General features: G+C 58.5%; 1 protein-coding gene and 1 long non-coding RNA gene across 2 annotated transcripts; one reads left to right on the plus strand and one right to left on the minus strand.

The window, feature by feature from the left end:
• The first annotated feature begins 9,300 nt into the window (after nucleotides 1–9,300).
• Nucleotides 9,301–12,337, plus strand: LY6L (lymphocyte antigen 6 family member L). The gene is made up of 2 exons (XM_038555067.1): nucleotides 9,301–9,562; nucleotides 11,603–12,337. Exons 1-2 carry the CDS (start codon nucleotides 9,301–9,303, stop codon nucleotides 11,821–11,823), a joined length of 483 nt encoding a protein of 160 aa, XP_038410995.1. The 3' UTR covers nucleotides 11,824–12,337.
• Nucleotides 12,338–16,960: 4,623 nt separating this feature from the next.
• LOC106559659 lies at nucleotides 16,961–21,976 on the minus strand. The gene is made up of 4 exons (XR_005368345.1): nucleotides 20,159–21,976; nucleotides 18,697–19,287; nucleotides 18,535–18,590; nucleotides 16,961–18,413 (listed from the first exon to the last, which is right to left on the minus strand). It is a non-coding gene; the product is annotated as an uncharacterized LOC106559659 (long non-coding RNA).
• Nucleotides 21,977–26,074: the final 4,098 nt, after the last annotated feature.

Here is a 26,074-nt window from a genome sequence, read left to right on the forward strand (position 1 = left end):
GGTCCCGCCCCGGGGCCGCAAGGACTTCCCCTCCCCCTCAGCCCTTCCGCTTGCCGCCGAGCCTCCGAGGGCTGCGCCGGGTCTCCGCGCCGCGGTGCGCACTCCGGCCCCGGGTCCGAGCCCCGCGTCCACCAGGGCCGCCCAGGAGCCGGAACCTCGCTGACTCCGCCACCCTCCGACACCCCTTGGACACCCCTCGGACACCCCTCGGACCCCCCTCGGTTCCCTCCTGCCTCTCGTCTCTACCCTGACGCCCCTGCAGGTGCCCCGGGGCCAGCCTGGGGGCTGCCCCTGTCTCCGGGGCCTGCCCAGGCCACTGTGAGGGTGGGGTTCTGCTGCTTCTCTGATGACCCGCACCCCCTTTCTTGCTAGAAACGAGTAAGTAGCAGAAGTTACCCTGGGGTCTCCAGAATTCAGTGTGAGATTCTAAATGTAGCGGTAGTGCGAGGAAAACAATTGGGTTTCATATATTGATTTTACAGCCAGTGACCTTGCTAAATTTGTACATTGATTCCAATAGTTGCTCTGTATCTCCTATTGGACTTTCTTTTTTAAATTTATTTAATTTATTTATTCATGAGACACACATTGAGAGGCAGAGACACAGACAGAGGGAGAAGCAGGCTCCATGCAGGGAGCCCGACGTGGGACTCGATCCCAGGTCTCCAGGATCACACCCTGGGCTGAAGGCAGACGTTCAACCGCTGAGCCACCCAGGCGTCCCCAAAATGGTGGTTTTATTAAAACCCTGGGACAGGACCTGAGGGCAGGAAGAGCTGCTGGCCTGGGACAGTGAGTGGTGGCTGATTATATACCTGGGGTTGGGTGAACTAGAGATAAGGGAAGTTTCTATAGGACTTTCAGCGGCTGACAAGACCCACAGGATACTGGAGGCCTTGCTAGTGTCAGACCAAGGTTGTTTCTCCCTGTAGCACGAGCGTGAAGACAGTTGGGGGCGTCCTGGAGGAGCGCTGTACTCGGCCCACCCCGAGTATCTGTCAGTGGGCTGCAGGCTATAAGGACATTTGATCGTACCTACATTTCCTTCTGGAAGTTACTTGTTATTGATAAGTATGCTTTGCTCTTGGAAATCAGTAAGACATTTGTAAACTGAGGGAGACTCCGTTCTTGCAGGACTGTGCCCTCTAGAAGTTAATATTTGTTTTTCCCTCCCTTAGCTTTAGGGCAGCCAGGAGTCTGAGGCACGACCCACACACCCCACCGGCGGGGTGGGGGTGGGAGTGGGGGTGGGGGTGGGCATGGTGGCCTGGGCCTCAGCTGGCCTTCTGCTCCCTCATCAGAATCACCGTGTGTGTATGATTTTTTCTGTCTTCCCTCTTAGCATAATGCTTTTGAGACTCATTCCTGTCACTGCATCCATCTGTAGTTTATCCCTTTACATTTGTTGGAAAACAAAGTTCCACTGAGTAAATCTAAATATTTTTTTGGCTTTATTCACCAACTCATGAGTCGGCATCCCATCCAGCTGATAGAAGGGTCCTGTGGAGCTTCATGAAATACAAGACCTTTCCGGGCAAAAGGCAGTGGGAGAAGCCAGCAGTCCCCTTCCCGCAGGCAGTGGGGGTGCTCGCCAGGGGTGCCCCGGGCAGATCAGCTCCCAGGAGCGGAGCAGGTAATTCCAGACTGACTGGTTTAAGCTTCCACTGCCAGGAGAGCTGCCAGCAGGGGTTGGTGCCCGGGGCTGGGCCTGGAGACCCCATGGGGGCTGTCGTCTCGCATGGAGCACCTTGCCAGGTGGCTGTGCAGACGCATGGACGAGCCTCTGTGAACGCGTGCATCCAGGTCCGTTTGGACCTGTCTTCTTATCCCCTTGGGGTAAAAGCCCAGGAGCGGGACTGCTGGGTCACGAGCTAGGGGTATGTTAGACTTTATAAGAAGCTGCCAAACATTTTCCCAAACAGCAGCTCTGGCCACGAGTGGGCTTCGGTTGCTCCCCGGCGCTGGCGCTGCCGTCGGTGTGGTCTCAAAGGACGTTCTAATGGCTAAAGAGGCTGAACGTCTTGTCCTCAGCTCTTTGCCATCTGAACTCCTTCTTGGGTGAAGTGTCAGTTCAGACCCTTTTTTGCCCATTTATCATAGAGTTGTTTTTTTTTTTTATTTCATCATATGCACTACTTTAATATACACAAATATTTACTCCTGTCTTTGGATTTCAATTTTATTTCCTTAAAGTGATGTGGAAAACAAAGACAGAAGGAAAATTGTCAAATTTCCTTTCAAGGGGAATCCCTGGGTGGCTCAGGGGTTTAGCACCTGCCTTCGGCCCAGGGCGTGATGCTGGAGTCCTGGGATCGAGTCCCACGTCGGGCTCCCTGCATGGAGCCTGCTTCTCCCTCTACCTGTGTCTCTGCCTCTCTCTGCCTCTCTCTCTGTGTGTGTCTCATGAATAAATAAAAGATTTTTTAAAAATAAAAATATAAAATAAATTTCCTTTCAACTCACAGCCCATCCGCACGTCCCTGAAACAGGCAGGGACCTTCCCCTCGGAGCTCAGCTGCCTCAGTGGTAGCACCCTGCGAGGGCCGCCGGTAATTCCAGCCTGACCCCAGGCCCCTAGGAGTCTACTTGAACATATAAAAATTCCTTTGGAAACTTCTATCTCTAAACCCTGAGGTACCACAGATACACACCTGAAGGGTCTCCTGACTCAGGCTAACAGAGCTTCTCCCAACAACAGGCAGCCCCCTCGGGCCCGGAGACCTTGCTTCCAAAGCACCTGGGAAGCCTGTGCTGGCCCTCACCCCGCCCCAGCCTGAGAGTCCGTGATGGGCGCTCCGGGGACCCCGGAGCAGCCCTTTCCGCCCTTGGGTCCTGCTTCTGCGCTTTAATAAAACCACTTTACTGGGACACCTGGTGCGCAGTCAGTTAAGCATCTGCCTTCAGCTCAGGTCATGATCCCAGAGTCCTGGGATCGAGCCCCACATCAGGGTCCCTGCTCAGTGAAGAGTCTGCTTCTCCTTCTCTTTCTGCCCCTCCCCCTGGCTCATGCTGTCTCTGTCTCTCAAATAAATTTAAAAAAAAAATTTTTTTAATCACCTTTTTGCACCAAAGACGTTTCAAGAGTTCTTTCTTGGCCGTTGGCTTCGAACCCTAATGTCTTTTCCTGCATCAAAAGCACCTTTCTGAAAGCAGAAGTTTTAATTCTGATGAAGTCTAATTTATGTTTTTCCCTTTACAGATCAGGCCGTTGCCTAAGAAACCTTTATCCAGCCAAAGTCACACAAATTACCTCCTGCACTTGTTTCTAGAAGTGTAAGCTCTTTTGTTTACATATTAGTGCCATCCCATAGATAAATGACCGATAATTGCACCCAGTGCTTGAGTAACCACGGCTAGAGATGTGGTTCAGATTCACTTTTGTCATGTGGAAGTCTAACTCTTCCAGCGCCGCTGACTGGAGACACAGCCCTTTCCCCCACTGAATTACCTTGATGACTTTATAAAAATCAATTGACCATATATGTGTGGGTTTATTTCTGAACGTGCTGTTCTATTTCATTGATCCATGTGTCCACCCTGAGGCCTAAAGCAAAACTTTCTTAATTACTGTAGTCTTCCAGTCTGACTTAAAGCCAGGTAATGTTGTTCTTCCTTTTCAAAGTGTTTTTGGCTGCTGTAGCTACTTTACATTTTCATGTAATTTTTCTATTCGTCTCTCCCAGAAGCCAGCTGGGGGCTGACTGAGGTTGCATGGAGCACCAGACCAGTCTGGGGAGGTTTGGAGCTCACAAGAGATCTCCCTACATTCAAGTCCTCTTTATTTTTTTTTTCATTTTTTTTGAGTCTTCTTTAATTTCTTCTGACATATTTTGTTGAATTTATTGCTAAGTATGTCATGTTTTGATGATATTCTGAATGACATTGATTTTTAAAATATTTTGTAATGATTTTTTTTTGAGAGAGAGCACGTGTGCATGGGGGAGTGGATTAGAGACACAGAGGGAGCGCGAGAGAGAGAGAGACTCTTTTTTTTTTTAAATATTTTATTTATTTATTCATAGACACAGAGTGAGAGAGGCAGAGACACAGGCAGAGGGAGAAGCAGGCTCCGTGCAGGGAGCCCGATGTGGGACTCGATCCAGGGTCCCCAGGATCACACCCCAGGCTGCAGGCGGCGCCAAACCACTGCGCCACCAGGGCTGCCCCAGAGAGAGAGACTCTTAAACAGATTTCACACTCAGCGCAAAGCAGGGCTTGATCTCATGACCCTCAGCCAAAATCAAGAGTTGGTTGCTCAAAAAAAAAAAAAAAAAGAGTTGGTTGCTCAACCGACTGAGCCACCTAGGTGCCCCCCCTTTTAAAAGATTTTATTTATTTATTCATGAGAGACACAGAGAGAAGCAGAGACACAGGAAGAGGGAGAAGCAGGCTCCCTGCGGGGTTCCCGATGCAGGACTTGATCCCAGAACCCCAGGGTCATGACCTGAGCCAAAGGCACTCAGCCACTAAGCCCCCCAGGCGTCCCTTTTGTAATTTAATTTAAAAATTTTTTATTGGAGTAATTGTAGATTCACATGGAGTTTTAAGAAATAACAGAGTGATCCGTGTACATTTTACCACTGTCTGCTGATGGTTACGTTTGCAAAACTGGATGTAATATCACAACTAAGATGCCTACACGGATGCAGTCCCCCAGGCCCACTCCCCAGGCACTCCCTTGTGTGTGTTAGTGCTACGATCTTAGCACCTGGGAGGATTCCTGTGTCCACCACCATGGTCAGGATGCCCATCAGCACCAGCACCTCCCTCCTGACCCTCTACAACTGCACTACCTCCCTGCCTCTCACCCCTTCCTCTCCTAACCTCTGGCAACCGCTAACCTGCTCTCCATTTCTAGAAATTTGTCATTTCAAAAATTTTACGGAAGTGGAGTCGTACACTATGTTTCTTTCTGGTATTGGCTTGTTTGACTCCACTTAACTCCCTGCAGATTCATCCAAGTTGTGCGTATCCACAGTGGGCTCCGTTGACTGTCAAGGAGTGTTCAGGTGTGCACGGGCCACAGTTTCACCTGTTGAAGGACATCTGGGCTGTTGCCGTTCTTGCCATCACAACTGAAGCTGCTGTAAGCACGCACATGCACACGCGGGTTTTCTGTCTACACACACATTTCCACTGCTCTGAGATAAACGGCCAACAGTGCAGTTGCCGGATTCCACGGCAATTTCATATCTGGTTTTATACGATATTTCAAACTCTTTCCAGGGTGGCTGTACCATTTACCATTCCATCAAGTGAGGTGTCGGTGGGGCAAGGGCATACCCAGACATCTCAAGAGGTGTGGGATGCAGGTCGGGAGGTGACATTCCTGCCCAGAGCCCCAAAGCACCCCCTAGCCCCCATTAGAGCTGTGAGATGCCAGGAGCCCCGCTGAGCTGCCAGGGGTCAGAGCAGCTGCTTGGAGCAAGAGCCACGGTGGAAGGAGCCCTGCTACCCGTCCTCTCCCCCAACGCCGTGAGCAAAGGGCTAACGCCAGGACAAAGTGCCACCGGCCCTGTTCCCTTTGCCTCTGTGGGACGTGTGCCTGTCAGGGCCCAGGGGCCAGCCTCACTGATGAGGCTTGGGTGGTGCGGTTGACGACCCGGGGATCAGAGAGGGGGAGGGGGAGCACCAGGGGGTCCCGGTGAGAAAGCTAGAGGCACCTGGGCTGGACTCGGGACTGTGTAAGGGCAGGGACCCCGGGCTGCGGAGCACAGGCGGTGCCCCACGAGGCGGGCGCGGGGAGCCTGGTCCCGGCCTGCGGGGGGCTGACCACACTTGAGGTTTCAGCCAGGAGCTGGCTCTCCTGGGGACCTGGGGGAGAACCGTGGGCTGCCCCATCATGGACCCGAGCACTGCCCGGGGTGGTGCCGGGTGGCCTGGCGGGGAGGCTGTGGCTTGCCGAGCGGAGGTGACGCCTCAGCGTAGCGGGTGTACACGAGAGGCCCGGGAAGCTTCCTCCTGAGGGTGGCAGAGACCTGGCAGCGGCTCGGGCACCCACAGCCCTGGCCGGTACCCCGAAGCTCACTGGAGCCTTGCGGGGCTGGGGCAGTGTCACGACGGTCAGGGCACGTGTAAGCGGCTCAAGGTCCGTGAGGATAATGGGCCCCCAGTGTGGCCTCTGTCCTGGGGTCTCCCGTCCAGTTGGGGGGCTCCGTGCAGCCCTGGGGCTCTGCGGTACTTCGAGGTGCTCCGCTCTGCTTGTCCACGACATCAAGTACCCCCCACAGGCTGGGCCACATCAGGAGGGCTTCTGCGCACTCCGGCCAGGAGCTGACTCCCTCTGCCATGTCGGGTGTGACCCAGGATCACTGTCACTCACTGTCGCTTCGAAAGACAGCACCCAGAAGATTCTGTCTTTGTTTTGCTTTGTTTTGTTTAGGGGGAGAAAAAAGCTTTCTGGAGCAAGTCTGGGAAATGGAGATCACCAACTAGGAACAACGGTCCCCTGGCCCAGGCCTCTCCCGGGGTCAGGTCCTCTGTGTCGACTGCTGTCATCTGCATGTCCTGTTCAGTAACCAAAATTTACATTAAAAGAAAAATTATTCCCCATTTTCACCTAGAACTTTAGTCTGGCGCCATTGGATACAAGAGGGACAAAAGTATTATTACGGAAAAACATTCAGGAGTTGGTGAGCACAGGTCCTGGATTTTTTCACTATTTTAAAATAGGTTTATAGAGGTTGCTCAGCAACCAGTTTATAGGAGCCTTCAGACAGGGGCATAAGGGTGGGGGGCCCTCAAGGGGTCCCCCGTGCAGACGGCAGCTCATTCATGGCAAAGCAGTGCGTACCGCTGGGCCGAGGGTCAGTGGGAAGTGCCTTTCTGGGACCTGGTGCATCGAGACCCCAGACTGCTGCTCCAGACGTGTGGTCCCTCTGGGGCTATCTTGTCCCCTCCCATCAGCTGCCTCAGCCTGTCCCCCACCTGTCCATTAGCATGCTCAGTCCGCACTGTGGCCTGGGGAGACAAGGAGCCCGGGAGCCCCTCACCTGCCCTAGGACTGGGCCCGATTGGCTGCACCCCACTGCTGTGCTGGAACCTGAGCAGAAACCAAACACAGGCACGGAGGCCCCAGAGAGTGTGGCCCGGGGCAGCAGGACACACTGGGCTGAACCTAGACAGAGTATCAAGGCAGCCAGGGTCCAACGGACAAGGGGCAAGACGCCCGTGGGATCCCCCCAGAGGCACCCTCTGCCCCTCAGCTCAGTGCCTTGGTGGGGTCGGCCCTGTGGTTTCCACCCTGGAGGGACATAGTGCACACAACGTCCAGCCTGGGATGGTGTCTGAATTGCCACGGGCCATCCTCTGGGGGAGCAGGAGGTGACCCACTGGGCACCTGCTCTGGGATGGAGGACACTTTTTCTCTGTGTTCAGCTGACAAATGAGGGTTGTGGACGGGCCTCTCCAGTGGGCGGCCACATAGTCACAAAATGCTTATTGGGAGAATTGCTTGTGAGCCCAATGCCTGTCCCCACGGGGGGTGGGGCTTGGTGTAGGCCAGCGTGGAGCTGGCCAGGGGCCCACTCACAGCCCATGAGTCGGGAGCCCTATAAGTGCCCCCAGGGGCGGCCCTACCTGAGCAATCCTTGGGGGGCCCGGGCAAAGGCTGGCAGGTGTGCAGGACAGCACACCAGCGTCAGTGACACGTCCTGTGGGGGGAGCAGCGCCGCGGCGGCTAGGAGGTCCCAGAAGCAGAATTCTCTTTCCCTCCTGCTGCACCTGAACCTCAGCAGGGCCTCCTGAGCCTCCTGGTGACCAAGGGCTGTAGGCCCCACTCCGGCTCTTGGCTTCTGAAAGCCAAGAGATCTGGGCCTCGGGGCCCTCCCCTGTGTCCCCCCAAAACAGGGCTCTCTGTGGAAGGCGACCAGCGCTCCTGCACCCCCCGCAGGGAAGCAAGGGCAACTAGGAACTGAGGTCGTGGAAAGGGTCCTGCTGATGGCAGGCTGGCCTCCTGGCTCTTCTCTCACGTCTGCCTTTGCCTTCTTTGTGTCCCCCAGCCACTGCTGCCTCCCAGAAACCCCTTCCCCCGGGATCAGACCGGCGGCCAGGAGGGCAGCTGACGGTCAGCGATGGCAGCTCTTGGCCCCACCCTGACCGCCCTTGCCCAGCGATTGAGAGGAAACAGCCGCCCTGGAGATGGCCACCTGCTGCTCACGGGCTCACTGTGCAGCCAGGACAGCACCGGTCAGTCCTACTCTGCGGGGACGCACTTTGCCTCACCCCTCCCTGGAGAGACCCCTGCTCTGGCTCTCACAGGCTCCAGTGGCTGCAGCCGGGGCTTTAGGGGTGGGGGTGGGGATGGGGGCAGCGCTGGCCCTGGGCCCTGGGGAGGTGGCCTCAGGCTCTGGGTGCTGGGACCTGACAGCCCCCCTCCCCTCCCTGCCCCCAGGCCCCCCTCACAGCACTCCAAGGAGAAGTTAGACTTGGAGCCTGTGTCTGGTCCTCTCCGGTCTCCCCCCCCCTCTTCTCCCTCCCCCTTCCCTCCCCAGGTGCAGCCTCCACCTCCCCCTGGGCCTGTGACACCCCGGGGTGGGGGACAGGGACCCAGTGGGCCCGAGGCCCTGAGGCCCTGCTCCCGGAGCCAGCGGACTGACAGACGGAAGGACGATGGGGCTGAGGTCCCCGTGGCATGGACCGCAGGGGACACCCCGCCGGCCCCCCTCCTGCTCAGCAGCGGAGGCTGCGGTCCTTGGGACGGGGAGGCCCTCCCTGGGCGGGCGGGCCCTGCTGCCCAAGAGGGGCTGGCGGGTCCCCACGGCCCCCCACCCAGCGCCCGTCCTCCAAAGGCCAGCAACCTGCCGCGTGCTGGACGGGGTGCCGGGAGGGTGCTGGGCCGCGATGGGGGGGCGGCGCGGCCTGACGCGGGGAAGGGGGGGCGGGCGCGGAGGAGGGACGGGGGGAACAGGGGCGGGGGAGGGTCGGGGGACACAGAGGGGGGCGGGGGGAACGGGGGCAGGTGGGGGAGGGGTCGAGGGGGGCGGAAGGCACGGGGGCGGGGGGAGGAGGACAAGGGGCGGTGCCGGGGCGGGACCGGGCAGGGCTGGGGGCGCGGAGCGCGGGGTGGGGGGCGGTGCCGGGGGCACGGAGGGGTGGGGCTGGGGGAGGACAGGGCCGGGGCAGGGCCGGGGCGGGGCCGGGCAGGGCGTCGGGGGGCACGGAGCGCGGGGCGGGGGAGGCCGGGGCACGGAGGGGGAGGGGCGGGAGACAGGGCGGGCGGGCGGGCGGGCGGGGCGGGGTGGGGCCACGGAGCGCGGGGCCGGGAGAGGCCGGGCCTGGGCGAGGCGGAGGGTGGGCGCCATGCGGACCCGGGCGGCGGTGCTGTGGGCGCTGCTGCTGTCCGCGGGGCTCGGCGGCGGCGAGCAGCCGCGGAGTAGGGGGGCGGGGGGCGGGGGCGCGGGCCCGAGCGCAGCCGCCCCCCCCGCGCCGCCCGGGCTGCGGGCAGGCGGGAACCTGAGCTGCTACCAGTGCTTCAAGGTCTCCGGCCCGGCCCGCTGCGCGCCCGCCGCCTGCCACCCCGCGGACCGGGTGTGCGTGTCGCACGCGGTGATCCTCCGCAGCCGTAGGTCCCGGGCCCGGAGCGGGCGGGCGTCCCGGCAGCGCCCGGCTCTCCGCTTCCCCCGGCCTGGGGGTGCACACGCCCCGGTGTTCCCCTCCCCCCGCGGCAGCGGCGCCTCCACGCTGCTCCCCCGGGGACTGTCCGCGGGCAGGGGCGCCGGCGCGATGGACCGCGGAGGGAGGCCGGTCGCCCAGACGGCTGACTGCGCGGAGCTAGGCCGAGCGGGGGAGGGTGAGCCGGGAAGGCGCTGCCCGCCGCCGCCCCCCAGCGTCGCCCCCAGCGTCGCCCCCGCTGCTGGGCGGCTTTCAAAACCAGCTTTAGAGGAGACTATAAAGTGGGACGGGAACACCCTCCCTGCCCTCCTGAAATGTCACAGAGCAAACCACCAGAAATACTCCTTTATAAAATTATAAAAATACCCAGAGAGAACTGGACGTGGGGAGACCCATCTGTTCTGAGAAAGCCAGCGGGTGGCTGCGGATTCCGGCCAGAAGGTTCCAGATCCCTGGGCACCTGCCAACACCAACGGAGCCCCACCCCCCACTCCGGTTCCAGGCCTTGGGCCTGCCTGGAGCAGCGGTGCTCAGCTCCCCATAATGAACCACAGGAGGTGTCTTGTTGCTGGCCTTTCCAGTAACGATGCAAGAAAATCCATGTTGCACAACTGGGCTGAGCGGGTGAGAGGCACAGGCATGTGGCTGGTGTTGGGCCCTTGGGGGACCACTGGGACCTTGGGGGACCAGCATTAAGGCCCTTGGTTCCTTTCACCTTCACCTCCTAGAAGGCTTAAAATAACATTTCAAGACAGACCCAGCCGCTGCCTGTGCTTCTGGCACCTGGGCAGGAGCACAGAGTGCCTTGCCCAAGCTGCACCCCCTTGTTCTGGCTGCACCCCCTCCGGGCCTGGCTGCACCCCCCTTGGGCCTGGCTGCACCCCCTCCGGGCCTGGCTGCACCCCCCGGGCCTGGCTGCGCCCCCTCCGGGCCTGGCTGTGCCCCCTGGCCCTGGCTGTGCCCCCTGTGGCCCTGGCTGTGCCCTGTCCGGCCTAGCGTTTCCTTATCGAGGGCGGGAATGTGCGCTTGCGGAGGACATCAGTACTGTGACTGCGCGTTGTTGGAACCTCTTCCACTGGTTTTCATTTTCCCTAAGCAGTTTCCTTGACCTGGGCTCCTCCCTGGGCTTCTGCTTCTGGTTTTGTGGCCTGGAGGGGGGCGGCCTGTTAGTGGCCCTCCCTGCAGGAACTGGACCATCTCTCTGGGCTCTCCTCAGGGGCCCCTTTGCCCCCACACCTCCACCTGAGCAGTGGGGAGAGAGCGCTGGGGACTCCGGGAGGGGGAGGAGGCCTGTTGCCCACCATCAGGTACCCCTAACCAGGGAGCCCCAGCAGCATTCTGGCAGCCCACCACCTGCCCTGACACGATGTCACACCATTGTCACTCATAGAACCTCACAGAATTCAACACGATGAAACCAGCACAACTCAGCACGACCCACAACATAACGTACTACCCCGTAATAAAGGGGGGGGGGGGTCTCCTCCTCTGCAGCTGGAGTTGTTTCGAGTGTTTTCCTTCCTTCCGATGGTCCCTTCCCAGGCTTCTGCCGCATGTCTCCAGGAGCCTGAGCCTCTGGAGCACAGGGCTGAGGCCGGGACAGAGCGAATAGCCGCCGGCACAGCCCAGGCCAGCCTCTCCTGCTTTCCCTGAGATGCTCCCCTGCACACCCCGAGAGTGGCCCGGGGGGGAGTCCAGGCCCTGCGTGGTCCAAGGAAGAGCCCCCCCCCGGGGCAGCAGTCCCCAACTCTGATTTTGTTGTGACCTCGAAGGTGACCCTGGGGAGCCACGTTCCCACTGCCCTGCGGGGCCTGTGGTGGGGGGTCCTGGTAGCCCTTGCGGGACCCACACATTCTCTGATTCTCAGGCTAACTTCGGGCTTTTGCCGTCACTGGGAAGCACCCCTCCCCTGCCTCCATGCCTCCTCCTGTGACCACCCGCCTTGCTCCCTGCAGGCTGGCGGCCACCTGCCACCTCCTCTGTTTTGCAGAAACAAAGGTGACAACTATGCTCAGCAAGCGCTGTGCCCCCAGGTGTCCCAACACCAACATGAAGTATGACTGGATATTGGGACCCAGGATACTTGGCAGCATCATCAGGCAGTGCTGCTCTGGATGTCTCTGCAACAGGGCGCCTGCCACACTGGAGGGTCCCTGGGCCCTTCCAAGGGGGTTCCTGCTTGGAGTGGGCCTCATCTGGGTCCTGCTGTGAGCACCTGCCTTCCTGCCCCCCAGACCCACTGTATCCTCCCCCTCCTGCCTCTGCCCTGCCTCCATCCCTTTCAAGACACTGGGTGGGACCACCGCCCTCTGAGGTGGTAGGAAAATGCCATTGCCTCCGCCCGGCCCTGGCTGCTTCTCCCATCGCTGTCATGGGCCCCTTGCTCAGACAGCCCGGAGAATGCAGCCCCATCCCACTGAAGGAGAAAGGGCATTTCCCAGTATGGGGTAATGACTCGGCTTCCAATATAAGATTGCTTGCCCTGAACACACTGTCCAGGGCCCCGAAGGGGGCAGGAAGAGTCTGGGCAAGGCCAGAGGGTGGCTGCAGCCCTGACTCTGGCCCTGCCTTGCTCTGGTTCTGATGTGGCCCATCCCCTCCCCCTGGCCTGGCCCCATCTGTCCACAGGAGCCCAGGTGGAGTCATGCTGTGGGTGCCCACCTGTGCATGGAGACCACAGCCATCACTCCTTCTGGAGACAATAAACTCATTGCCTGATCGCACTGTGCCCCTGTTCCTTCAGCTGCTTCCGCCTGTCACCCCCGGACCACGTCCCTCCAGCCTCCTTCTCTACCCGTGTGGCTGGGCACTGTCCAGGACAGGAGTGGTCAGATCTGGACAAAACCATCCAGCTGGGCCAGCCAAGCGCAGGATGGCTCCTGGGTGGCCCCTGGGTTCTGGGCCTAACGCTGGGTTAGCAGGAGGCCAGTAGGCCACTGCGTGGACGTGGGGGAGACCCTGGAGGGTCGGAGCCTGGGGAATGTGGGTGGTGCCCATGCGAGGCACTGGTGTGCAGAGACGCTGGGAAGGGACGGCTGGGCAGTGGGGCCGTCGAAACCCATGTGTGGTGGGCAGCTGGGTTGGAGACAGGAGGGCTGGTGGAAGGGCTGGAGGTGCCTAGGACAGCCCCCCGCAAGGTGGGGGCACAGGTGAGGAGCACTTAGAGATGAGGAGAACCAATGAGAAGCTCAGGGCTGTGCAGGCTGAGCTGGGGCACCACAGGACACCCCAGGGATGTCCTGGAGGACGGGGCTGAGAGTAGGGCCCTTGTGTAGTGGAGGAGGAGGAGGAGGGCATGTGGGCAAGGGTGGCATCAACAGGCAGCACATCCCCCAGAACACGGGAGAGTGCTGAATCCACGCACCTGCCCCCATGCCCAGCTCCTCAGGCCTGCCCGGGCCCAAGTCTGCACACCTCCACCCCCCATGCCCCTCTAGTTGCTCTCCACTCCCCTCATCTTCACACCTCAGCAGGGTCTGCACCAGCCTGGCTCTAGGTCCTTACACCTGCCTTCCATGGCACACGTACCCCCAATCTCCAACTACTTGTCATTTCCCCTGTGGGCTCAGGTGGACTTGGCTGCTCCTTGGTGTCCCAGGACCTTTGCAGGTTCAGGACAACCCTGGGCCCTGGCTCACCTCTGGAGGCCACTGGAGTTAAGCTGCATCTCAGGTAAGATGCCCTGGGATTCCCAGCCTGGAGCAAGACCTCCCTTTCACTGTGCTTGTGAGTTTTCCTGCTGGATTTGAGCCTCACCTCATAACCTGGGCCGTCCGGGCAGGCCTGTCACCATCTATGGCCTGAATCTCCCCATGCGGGGGCCCGGGCACATGGGGGCATCAAGAGTGTCTGGTTCCCTGAGCTCTGGGCCAGCTGGAAAGCACATGCAGAGGGGAAATGGCCACGGGTGCAAAGGGTCAGAGGTCCTCCTGCAGAGCTGCATTTAGCTAGGAAGTGTGTGTGCGATTGGGTCAGGGGCCACCGTGCTTCCCTCTCCATGAAGATGGGAGCCTCTGGAACTGGGGGCTCTGCTCCCTCCTTTGGACAGGGGAACAGGGGTCGCAGGACCTCAGGGTAGCGTCTCAACTGGAAATCAGAACTTTTGTTGAATAAATGGGCAAATGAGTCACTAAAGAATTAGTGAGAGGAGCGGACAGGGAGAGTGGTGACAAGCGTTTAGCAAGGCTGGAGGCCCGGCCGGGGGCTCAGGGCCCTCAGCAGGGGCACCCGGTGGCGAGGGGACGGCCGCCCTCCGACCCGGCCCACGGGGGGCAAGTGCAGGGTGACGGGGGGGGGGGGGGGGGGGGGGCGGTGAGTGTGCTAGTCGTGCACGAGTGCCGGAAGTTTAGCTGTCGACTCTCCAGGGGCCACTTCCCCGACACTCGAGGCTGGAAAACTCTAACCCTGGCGAGAGCCCACCTTCCCTTGTGGGGACGCCGGGGTGGCCCACCGCCCGTCCCCGTCCATGCTGGTCTTCCACCCACCTCCTTCACAAATAACTGAGTTTCTGATTCTGCTTTGCACCCCCATAGCTCTAACTATGAAACGGATTTGGGGACTCAGCGATCATAATCTCTCTCTTTTCGACGGCGGTCCTTGGTGCTGTGCGCAGGGCGCTACCCGGGGAGTCCCTGTCGGTAGTGGGTCTTGATGGCACCGACGGGCCTCGGCTGTCTCCGCCCGGACGTCCTGCGTGACGAGGGGGTCTCAGGAGATGCTTGCCAAGCGGCGCGGGGGCAGCACGGGTTTGTGGATCCAGGATGGAAAAGCGGCCGGTGAGGGTGGCCCAGTGTGGAGAGGGGACCCAAACATCCACAGGCCAAGGCCGCCGTGTGTGCCGTCTCGGGCCGTGCACTGGCTCACATGCCCACTTCACGTGCCGGGGAATCGACACGTCCAGTGGCCTCTGCAGGCTCCGGGCCCTTGTGGCCCCCACCCGCGGGTCGGCCCCGCTGAGCCTGGAGCACGGTGGCCAGTGTCCCCACTTTGCCCTCCGTGTCCAGATTTTCTCATTGAACAATAAATTATCCCGGGGGCCATTCTCCGACCAAACTAAATGGAAATACAAGGAAGGTAAAGTTGAACATCCCAAATATTTGAAAACTGGATGATCGCACTTCCATCAGTTCATCTGTCGAAGAAGAAGCCATCAGCACTCTTTAGTTCCTTGCACTGAACAGGAATAGAGATCAGTGCAAATTTACATTTTAACACGAGAGTGGCTTTTTGAGGAAAAGGTAAACTGAGGCCTCACAGGAAGGGGTGGGGGCTGAAATCAGTAAGCCGTGTGTTTAATCCTGCGCAGGCGTCCACGTGGCCAGGGCTCTGGGGCTTCGGATCCGGGAGCTGGGCACTTACTGGCCGAGCGGCTGCTCTGAATCTGCTCTGACGTAGTCGTGAGCTGTGTAAACCCGTCACTCACCGTCCGCTTACAAAGGGCGCTCCTTGGACTGCGTGTAAGTCACACTCCAGCAAAGTCCACTGAACTATCACAAGAGATTCTTTGCAAACCTCTATGGAATAAGGTAGAAAATTCAGAGGAAACGGAGTCTTTCCTGGTAAAAACACAGCTTACTCCATTTAACCCCAGAAGTCAAATTTCCAGGTTTCTTCTACAAAGCAAGCGCGACAAGGGCCTTGGGCTGGACCCGTTCTCCAGCTGATGCTGGTGATGACGCAGGGAGGGCGGTTCTAGTGTTTCTGTGCTTCGGTGCAACCTCAGAATATTGCAAACCCCAATCCGTGGCCCGTCGCCTGACACCCTGCGGGCGCGGGGGACCTGCTGCAGGAAGCCCCAGGCCCAAGGGAAGGGAGGAAGCAGCCTGGCCCGCTGCTTCCCGGCATCGTCCTGCAGGCGCGAGCAAGAGAAAACAATTGGAGGCCTGAGAATTAAAGAAAATACAATCCCATGTGCAGCCAACCTCGCAGTGTGTTTCAGAGACCCTAAGGGATCAATGTTAAAGCTAGAAAAATCAATAAAATCGTTGAGTAAGGCTGTAGAATATGAAATCAAAACAAGGTTGAGTGTCTGCTAAAACACTCACATGAAAACCCACAGCCTTTTATAAACAAGCAAGAGCCACCTAGAGGGCATAATGGGACAGAAAACCTCACGTACGATTGGGGGAAAGAAGACTTATCCTTGGAATTAAATCTGCCCCCAAATGTGCAAAATCTAAAGGACGAAAACTTAGTACGCTTCTGAGAGACACAACAGCAACCCCGAACAATTGTAAAGACACCTCTCGTTCTCAGACGTGACGACTCTAAACAGCATTGAAATGTCTGTTCTAACATAGATTTTTCAATTTAATGTTATTTCCATAACAATTATGACTGGTTTTCTTCCTAAACTGGACAAGTTGAAATATACATAAACAAAAACTTCTCAAGACCAGTTAGAAATACTCTGGGAAAAAGGAGAGTTGTGGGGACCTTGGGTGCTCAGTGGCTGAGCATCTGCCCCGGGGTCCTGGGATCGAGTCCTGCATTGGGTTCCCCGCATGGAGCCTGCTTCTCCCTCTGCCTGTGTCTTTGCCTCTCTCTCTGTGTCTATGTTTATTGTGAATAAATTTTTAAAAAATTAAAAAAAAATAAGTATGTCTTATTCCATCATTGAATAAAAGGTGAAAGTCAATATCTATATATTGTTTCTGATGTTATAGGGAATGCGAATGTTGCCCTCTTTCAATGCGCGGTAGGTTTTTTACAGACAATCGTTACCAGGTTAAGCTAATCCTCTTCTAGCCCTACTTATGAGAAGTTTTTCATGAATTTGTGTTAAATTTTTTTCAAAAGCTTTTTTCTTGAAATAATCAGGTGATTTTCCCATTTCATCTGTTCCTAAAGTGATACTCTTTTAATACATTTTCTAATTTCAAGCATTCTTTGCAATCCTGCATTAAACCTACCTTGGTCATCTTGAATTATTTTTTTAAGACTTTTTTATGCATTCATTTGCAAGAGAGAGAGAGAGGTCATCAGTAGTGGGGAGAGGCAGAGGCAGAGGGAGGAGCAGATTCCCTGTGGAGCAGGGAGCCCGATGTGGGACTCGATCCCTGGATCCCGGGACATGAGCCGAGGCCAGATGCTCAACCACTGAGCCTCCCAGGACACATCCTCACTGCGTTGTTCATTTCTTAAGTTCAAAGTTGGACCATTTTAGCTTCTCTTATTCTCTGTTGTAAGTGGTTAAGGATAGAAATCACCACTTCCTTGCAACTTCAAATTTTTGATATGTAGTTTTTTCTTTTCTTTTCTGGGGGTTTGCTTTTTACTTTTTAAAAAATATTTTATTTAAATTCAATTTGCCAACTTATAGTATAACCCCCGGTGCTCATCCCATCCAGTGTCCTCCTTAGTGCCCGTCATCCAGTCACCCCATCCCCCTTCCCTCCTCTCCTAGTTTTTTCATTAGTATGTGAAGATAGTTTTGCGTTGTCATTGTGATTTTATTTTTAATCCACAAATATATCAGAAGAAGAGCTTAAATTTACTAGCACAAATAAATTTGTACTTACTTGCTTGTATTAACACTTAGCTTAGGTGGGTGGTGACTGGAGAGTGTGGCCGTTGTGATAAACAAGACCCTTAGGGGAAATTCGGACCTTGAGGATGAAATTTACGTTTTCAAATGTAGTGTTTAAGGCTCCGCAGCAAATGCCCACTTGTTCCTGTCTTGAGATGCATTAATTTTGCCGAGGGCAGGGGGTGAGGAAGAGACACCGACCCTGTCATTTGTGAGACAGGAAGTTGGAAGACTAAACTGCGTTCCTCGAGAGTCCGGGGAAGACATCGACGGCCCCCGAGCCCCGGAAGCTGGTGACATGTCGAGGCTGTGCCCGTGGCGCGGGAGCGTTTGGGACCTTCCCACGGCGCTCGAGCGTGCTCACCACTGCCTGGGTGTCGAATCAACCCTGGGATCCATCCGTACCTAAGTTTATTCTTTGTTTCATCCCCAGAGAGCTGAAAGGACTCGGAGAGAGACGTTCGATGGATTGGGAAGCAGAGGCAGAGCTGGGGCAGGGTTCGCAGGAGCTGCCATGCGCGGGGCTCCCGAGGTGGGGCGGTGGAGGGCCAGGCCCCCAACACCTCTGGTGCAGACCCAGCGTGGAGGGCCGCGGAAGCGGGTTGTCAGACACTCCAGGCCTTGGAGGGAGACACGGACGGGGGAAGCAGCCAAAGGTGTGACATTCATGCGTGATGGAGGGGCGAACACAAGGCCCTCGTGGGCCCTTTGCGGGAATGCTGGGGACGGCCACCGGAGTCCAATGTGAGAAAACAGGGCAGGTGCACCCTCCTCCCACCTGTCAGTGAAGCCGAGCGAGGTCCCCAGGTGGCCAAGTTCCAACCCAGGGTCCTCACTGAGGAGACGGTGCCAAGAGGCAGGGCTCCGTCCTGACCCACACAGCACAGGCCTCGTGACATCACGGGTGGCCCATCTGAGCGACCAGAGGTCCACTGCGTCTTCTGTGCTTGTTTACCCTATGGACTGGCAGTTGGCAACAGTGATGTCACGCTGCACCCGCCTCGGCGACCTGGGTTGATCCGGAAGTCCCTTCAGGAAAATGAGTTGAGTTCGGTCCTGTAAGCCAGTGAGTGGACAGTCCACGGCCACGACCCATGTGAGAAATACAGTACAGGGCCCCGGGGGGCTCAGCGATCCAGCATCTGCCTTTGGCTCAGGGCGTGACCCTGGGTCCTGAGATCGAGTCCTGCCTCGGACTCCCCGCAGGAAGCCTGCTTCTCCCTCTGCCTGGGTCTCTGCCTCTCTCTGTGTCTCATGAATAAATACATAAAATCTTAAAAAAAAAAAAAAAAGGATACCGTATGTGGGTGTACAGACACACACACAGGCACAAACTCACTGTCACCAGCACACAGTCACACACATGCAACCACGACACACACACTCACATGCACCTGGAAAGGACAGGGCAGCAGCTGACACAGCTCCTCCTGCCTCCCCCGGGGATGCCCTTGGAGAGAGAAAAATAAGGAGAATGGCAAAGGTACCAGGCACATTTCCTCGTCAACTTGTAACCAGTTGGTATCTCCTGGGGACAGAGAAAGAGGTGCTCTCACCTTGGCCTGCGTAGGCTCATCACAAATATACCAGGGTTCACAGGGCGCGGCCCCTGGCAAACCCCAGCATCTCCCAAGTGATTCCTGGGAGTTGAGGAGGAGCGTGTCTTATGATGGCAACACCTCTTCGGGAAGCGATGGCCTCGTGCACACTGGGGGCTTTCTCCCTACACGTGGCTCCCAGGGCGTGTGCGGTGTCGGAGGAGGGGCCGCGGGGGCACCCGGCTGGGCGGTCGCAGCTCCCTGTGCATCACTTGTGCGGGAGCCACGCTGCTTTCTTTCTAAGGACTGTGACTCTGGGGTGAGAGGAAGGAGCCAAGGCAAACCTGGGGCTCGGGTGCCAGGGCACCTGTCTCCCCGCCCTCCACGTGAGACCGTGAAAGCCTTGAGAAGAGGGTGGGCCTGGACCCCGGGGACTGGGGGGTGGTGGTGGGTGGGGGTGGGCAGCAGGGCCTGCGGGGTGAGGTGCTAGGAAACGGGGCTCATCCTTCGGCTGCGCAGGGAAGGCCCAGGAAGGAGCCAGGGCTTCGGGAGCAGCTGGGATAACGAGGAGAAGTCCGTTTCTCCGCTCGGGGGAAAGTCTTCTTTCTCCTGTGACCAATTAAACAGATGCTACAGTCACTTGGAAAGTCACTCAATTAAGAACATTGATTACACAGAAGCCGATGCTGAGGACCGAGCCAGGGAGGCGCGGAGCCCCAGAGGGCTGGGTCGGGGAGCTGGGCTGCCTCGGGGGCAGCAGGAGTCGGAGGACTTGTTTTTTGCGTGGGTTCTTAAACCAGCCCTGAGACGGCGGGTGCACCCCTCGTAGGTCCTGCGACAGGAAGCGACTACTTGGAGGGGGTCCTATGGCTGCGGGTCCCTGACCCACCCCAAGCGGATGCTTCCCAACATTTGACGGCCAACTTGCTGTCGCTGGCGCCCGACCCGCAAATGGTGCGCTCCTGCCACAGGGGGACGGACGGGGCACATGGCCTCCCGGGGGCGTGTGGCAGGCGCTGGGGCAGAGGCTTCCCCTTCTGGTCACTTGCCGGCCCCAGTCCTGGGGGCCGCGGTGGGAAGGGCCCGTGCTGACTGAAGGGGGGTGACGGGCAGAGGATGGAACATGGGGGCTAAAACCAGGTCGATTGCCCGCTACCTGCTAAGGAACGGGATGGAAGGTGGGGCCCCAGGCCGGCCAGCCCCAGGGCGCTGCTCACGTAGCATCACTGTCCGGGCATCAGGGGCCTGTGCGGGCCCATCGCCCCTCGGAGGGGCCCCATCTGGCTGCTTTCCCCCAGTTATGAGGAGGGGGAGTTAGAGGCAGGCAGACGTGGCTCCGTGTGCACCTGCCCGCCATCTAGCTGTGCCCCCAGCGGCGGCCCCTGGTCCCGGGGGGTTCACTTGCCGCCCCCGGGAGTAGTAGGGCCTGTTCCCTGCAGGGCCCACTTCACCCCTCTGTGTGGCTAGAACCTCTCTTTACCTGAAGCATCCCCTTCACATGCGGCTGGGACTTCTGTCTTTGCACTGCCACAACGTGGGAGACTCTCGGGTTTGCGGGAAGTCACAGCCCTCACCCTAGGAACGCCGTGACCCCTGGGCCCGGTCGGCAGGAAGAGGCCAGAACCTGAACGGCCGTTGCAGACACGAGTGTGAGGATTCGCAGGGAGTGTGGTCCTGCGGTCCCCTCGGCAGAGGACACTGCCCCCCGCCTGCCGCCAGTGCCCTGGAGACCCCGCTGGCTGGGCCCGTGAGGCCGCTTGGGGGCCACCCACGGCTGCCTGCGCACTGCCACCCACCCAACCCCTGGAGCTGCCGCACCATCAGCCCCTCGGAGGCCTGGGAGGCCTGTCCCTACAGACTGCAGTCGAGGTGCCGGCCAGGCTGGGCTCCCCGCCAGGGCCCCGGGGATCCTCCAACCCGGCGCAGAATTCTTGTGGGGCTGAGGGCTTGTCGTAGGTGGGGGCCCAGCTGGCACGCCCTCTCTGCCCTACAGGACCCCCATTCCCTCTCCTGAGCAAGTCCTCCTCAGGCCTCAGTCTCCCTGCCCTCCTGCCCCGCTTGCCCACACCCGGGATCCAAGGGCCTCGGCTGCTCATCTGCAAATCCCTGCACAGCAGCACCTGAGTAAGTGCCAGCTCAGCAACAGGGACAAGAATCTTGGAGGGACTTGGGGGCGCCTGGCTGGCTCTGTCTGTGAAGCACATGACTCTCTCTTTTTTTTTCAGTACATGACTGTTGATCTCAGGGTTGTGAGTTCAAGCCCCACACTGGGTGCAGAGATTACTTAAAATCTTTAGAAAAAAAAAAGAATCTTAGTGGGGGGCTGTGAGTTCTGCACACCACCACCCCGACGGTGGAAGGCGTCAGATAATTCTGGGAGCAAAATGCTGACCACGTCTTGGGTGACGACAGAGGCCATGGACCCGAGACCAGAGAGGGAGCAGCTGCCAGCTTCCCCACTGGATGTGTGTCACCGTGCGTCGCTCGGCAGGTGGCAGGGCCCCAGGAGCCCCGACCTGATGGTGGCCTCTGAGGAGTCCCGGCCTGTGCGGTGTGGCCGGATCCTGCGGTTTCCTCCCAGCAGAGGCAGGTGCCAGAGTGTACGTCTGCTTCAGGACAGCAGGTGGGCAGCGAAGGCCGTGGGGACATAGCTGGCAGCGAATTTGCCCCAGGTTTACTCTGAGATCCGGGGGTTTTCTCGGTGAAAAACGAGGGAGGTGTGTATGCTCGGGGGCTGTTTGGGTTTTACAGCTCCGGCCGTCGCATTAGCACCACAGGGTAGTCGGGCAGGTGGGTCCCTGACGATGGGACAGTAAAGCATGTAAGTCCCTGGAGGCCGCAGGGGAAGAGCCCACCTGCCCCTCATGGACGCCCGCCCACCGAAGACCGCCACCGGCATCTCGGGGGCCAGCCTGGTACCTTGGCCGGAGCCCCGGGGGCCCCGGACGAGCCAGCAGGTGGGTGCCAATGAGGCCGCCCGGTGGGGAGAGACAGGGCTCCGGGTGGCAGGGCCACTGCAGGCAGGGCCCCTCTGCCCCAGCAGAAGCCCCGGAGCTAAGCGAGCCTGAGCAAGAGCTGGTGCTGTGCTGAGTCGCTCCTGGGCGACAAGCAACCGTGCAGAACACGATTCTCTGCCGGTTCGGCAACCCCGACGTGTCTCTTCTGACGCAGGCACGCCCATCACTGCCTGCAGGGGCCACAGGGGTCCAGGAGCACCCCAATCCCAGCAGGGCTCCCACGGACACCGGGGTGGAGGTGGGAGAGGGTGGCCGAGCCAGTTACTGGTATGAGCGGAGGATGAGGCAGGTGGGGGCCCGGGGGCACCTCCAGGATTGCGGGGGGTGGGGGGCGGTACACACCCCATACCTTGTCCCGGGCCCTGGTCCCCCAGGCCCTGATGTCCCTGCCGTGATGCTGAGGCAGGGGCCACGATCCTTGGGAGGGAGCAGCCTGCTGCATCCCCGAGCCCCCAGCACCCCAGTAACACCCTCCTACCTCTCCCTGAGGTGGTGGCCAGGGAGGATAGGAGTCCCGCCGCCTCGCAGCACCCCGGAGTCACCCTAGAGCGCAAGGGAGACAGCACGTCCTCGGTGCCCCTGCTGGCTGCCCACCCTCCCTGGCGGTACTGACCATCTGCTTATTTTTGCAGATGACCTGCGTGCCCTCGGGGCGGCCTCCAGTGGCCTGGCAGCTGCCTGGGGGAGGTGGGCCGGGTTGCTGCCTCCCCTGCAGTGTGGGAGCAAATCCCGTCCCCCGAGTGTGCCAGCTGCGGGTGTGGATGAACTCCGAGGATGCACGGCTTCGGTGGCCCGATGGCACGGACAGGCCCCCCCTCCTGCCGCTGCAGGGACGGCCGGGCCTGTGCGGGAGCCTCTGGCAGGCGAGGCCAGGGGTAGAGCACGCCCAACTCGGTTTACCCTCACGGACAACACAGCTTTGGAAGTATGCCAGCTTCCCAAACTGAGCTGACTCCACCATATTCGATGGCAGAAACACGTGTGCTGACCCCGTCCTGCCGGAAGTCCTGTGGGGTTTTAGGATGTGGTGTTGAGGCTACTGAGTCCAGCGAAAATGACCCTAGAAGCTCCTCATGACCAAGAGGACCTTGGCTGGAAATTAGCGGGGGAGGCCACCAGGGGCCATCAGCAAATGGTCACCCCATCGGCACCCTGAGGAGGGGGCTTGCCTCCTTCCCCACCCAGGAGGGCGTGCAGGGCGCTCTAACCTCTGGGACCCCTGATGCCTCTAACGGTCAGTGGCCGGGCAGGGGTCGGGGCAGGAGGTCTCGTAGGAGACTACAGCAAGGCTGAGTCACGGGAGGACGTTGCTGGTCAGCGTGGGCCACAACCTAAACAGAAGCCGGACTCTGTTACGGCTCAGCCGGCTGGGCCGAGCATGGCCCCTCCCCGCGAAGGGCAGGTGTCACCGTCCACCATTGCATAATGACAGCTGGAAGCCTGAACCTGCAAACATCTGTGCTGCTGAATGACCACCTCTCGGCAGCTCCCACATCCTGGGAGCTGGAACGTGAGCGAAGATCACTCCTGCCACGAAGGAACAGGAAATGATGCTGTACTTTCAAGTGTCATGTAGCAGACATCATTTTCATTCCTCTGCCACAGGCGTGTGGAATAACAAAGGGCTTATAAATATACTGATAGAATTAAATTAAAAAGAAAAAAAAGCAGGCAGATGCCAACCATGATGCCAGGAGGAGAAAACGTTCAGGGTGGTGTTGAGGCAGAGGACGTAGTGGGATGGAGGGGGGGGGGGGCAGACCTGGCCTGAGCCCCAGCCCCGCTCCCTCCCCTGTGCCCGCAGGAAGGAACCAGTCCCTTTGCTCCCCTCTGGCTTCTCAGGGACTCCCCAAACCGCCTCTCTGAACCAGCCTTCCCAACCGGAGCTGGAACAGAACAATGCCCACACGCTCACACCGTCAGTGATAGTGGCAGGAACTCTCCCCTACTAAATATTCCATTTCTCACTGGAAGTTCTGATCATCTTTGGGCAACTGTTACAAAACAGAGGAATCTCTTGAAGTGTCCCCTCCTGGCCACGGAAGAAAGTAACATCTAGCTGCTCGAGGCTCCAACCAAGGGGCAGGCAATGGGGGGCCTGCACGAACCCCGAACCCTCCATCCCGGTCTTGAGCCCCGATCACCTAAGGCAATGTTTCCAACGACCCTCCTAGGCCGCAAATAGAGTCAGTTCTCATTATCCGAGATGGTTTTGTTCCACGGCGTCACGGCAAACACTGACTTAGCCAACGCTCAACACTGCTCTGAGGGGAAGCGCAGAGTTAGGCTCCCCGCAAGCCCCTGGCTGCGTGTTTTCATCAACCAACCAACAAGTAAATCTGTGCAAACCCCGCACCTAGTATAGAGAACTCCTACAACTCAAAAGCAAAAAAAACCAAATCATCCAGTTACAGACATTTTCCCAAAACTAAGCAAATAGCTAACAGCTACTACATGAAAAGGTGCCCAGTACCCCCGTCATCAGGGAAATGAAATGCAAATGAAAACCCAGTGAGACACCACCTCACACCTGTCAGGTTGGCTAGTACCAAAAAGACAAGAGCTAATAAGTGTTGGCGAGAGAGCGTGTGGAGAAGGGGGAGCCTCGTGCGTTGTTGGTGGGAATGTAAACTGCTGCAGCCGCTGTGGAGAACAGTATGCACGGTGCCCCCCAAAATTAAATACAGAACTACCGTATGATCCACCGATTCCGTCTGGGTACACATCCACAGAAATGAGAAGAGGACCGTGAAGAGGTGGCTGTACCCATGAGGGAGTACGCACAACAGCCAAGACGTGGAAAGAAGCTAAGTGTCTTTGGATGGACGGACAGATGGATGGATGGAGGGATGGGTGGGCAGATGGACAGATGGGTGGACACACAGACAGGCAGATGGACAGACAGATGTTAGGTGACACACACACACAGATGACACAGAGCTTCATTGTCCCATCAGACACAACAGTGTATGGTAGGTGCTTCCGTCATTTGTTGGGACTCACCTTCCCAGTCTCGTGCTCCCAGCCTTCGTCCGTGCTGTTTCGTGACCAGCTCACTCACTGCAGCTGCTACCGAGCCCTCCGCCCCGTGACTGCACACCTCTCATTAACCCACGATGGTCGTTTTGGCTGCTTTCAGACAGTGCAGCCATACACATCCTCACACACGTCTCCTGTATACGCATGTGACACGTTTCACTGGATGGTGTGCCAGGGAGAGACTGCTTGGTCATGGGGAACAAACTATCAGAGAGCACCCCACACCCCACCTGTTCCACCAGGTGGCTGTACCATGGCGGGGCCAAGGTGCAGGGTGCGAGAGGCCCTGGCGTTGCACGTGGTCTCCATGACGTGGCCTCATCGGACTTGTGAACGTTTGCTAACCTACGGGTACGGCTGACTCTGCTCGTGACTCGCATTTCCCTGGTAACTAGCGAATGTGGACACTCCGCTGCCGCGTGCACGCTCCATGACACACTGCGCATTCCCCCGCAGGTTCCGGGGGGTCCCCTGGGCTCTACTAAACCTCCACAGAGTAGGCATGAGTCTTGGCTTGAGCAGGAGGGCTCAAGGAAACCCAGAGGATTTGAAGGCATGGTAACCATGGTGATCACTGCATGGGACACTCTCCAAGGAATGATCTCATTTCTGATCAGCTAATCTTTAGGTCTGTCCAGCTACGCTCCTAGGTAGACCAGCTCTCCCCGCCAAGGCCTCCCCGGATCAGGACCCCCCATCGTGTTGCCTCAGGAAGATGAACGCTTGTCTTTCTGACCCTCTGTGCGTCTCCTTGCCCAACTGGGCCCACGTGTTGCCTGGTCCCAGGTTAGGGGACAAAGGCCAGTGCTCTACAGGGGTTGGATCAGGGGCCCCAGGTTTTCCCTTCAGAACAGGAGACTTGGGGAGACAGTCAGTTGAAGGAAGCCGGGGCCAAGGGCAGTGCTAACTCTGGGGGCTCCAGCCTTCACAGCTGCGTGGACATGCACCTCCCCGCCAGCCCCCTCCTCAGTAACCCAGGACTCAAGACTTACCCAACTGCTGTTCTCCACCCCTCACTCATTCATCTTTTATTTCACTTGTTCATTCATTCAGCAAAATTGCCAACTGCCCGCCAGGCAGCTGGCCTGGGAGGCGAGTTCCGGGGGTCTCTGTCCAGGGAAGGCCCGGGGTTCTCGGCTCCAGATGAGCAACCTCCCAACAACCTCCCCACCTGGGAGGAAGGGGTGAGGGAGGCGGGGTGGAGCCTGACCCTGACACCCTGCCCACCTCAACCCCCGCCCCCCACACGAGCCAGACAGCTCCCAGGGCAGAGCAGCCCCCAGCCTCGCTTCTGCCTCCAGACCCTCCCACACAGTCACTGAGTCGCCTGACCGGACAGA

The sequence above is a fragment of the Canis lupus genome, chromosome 13, assembly GCF_011100685.1.
Source record: "Canis lupus familiaris isolate Mischka breed German Shepherd chromosome 13, alternate assembly UU_Cfam_GSD_1.0, whole genome shotgun sequence".
NCBI classification, from domain to species: domain Eukaryota; kingdom Metazoa; phylum Chordata; class Mammalia; order Carnivora; family Canidae; genus Canis; species Canis lupus.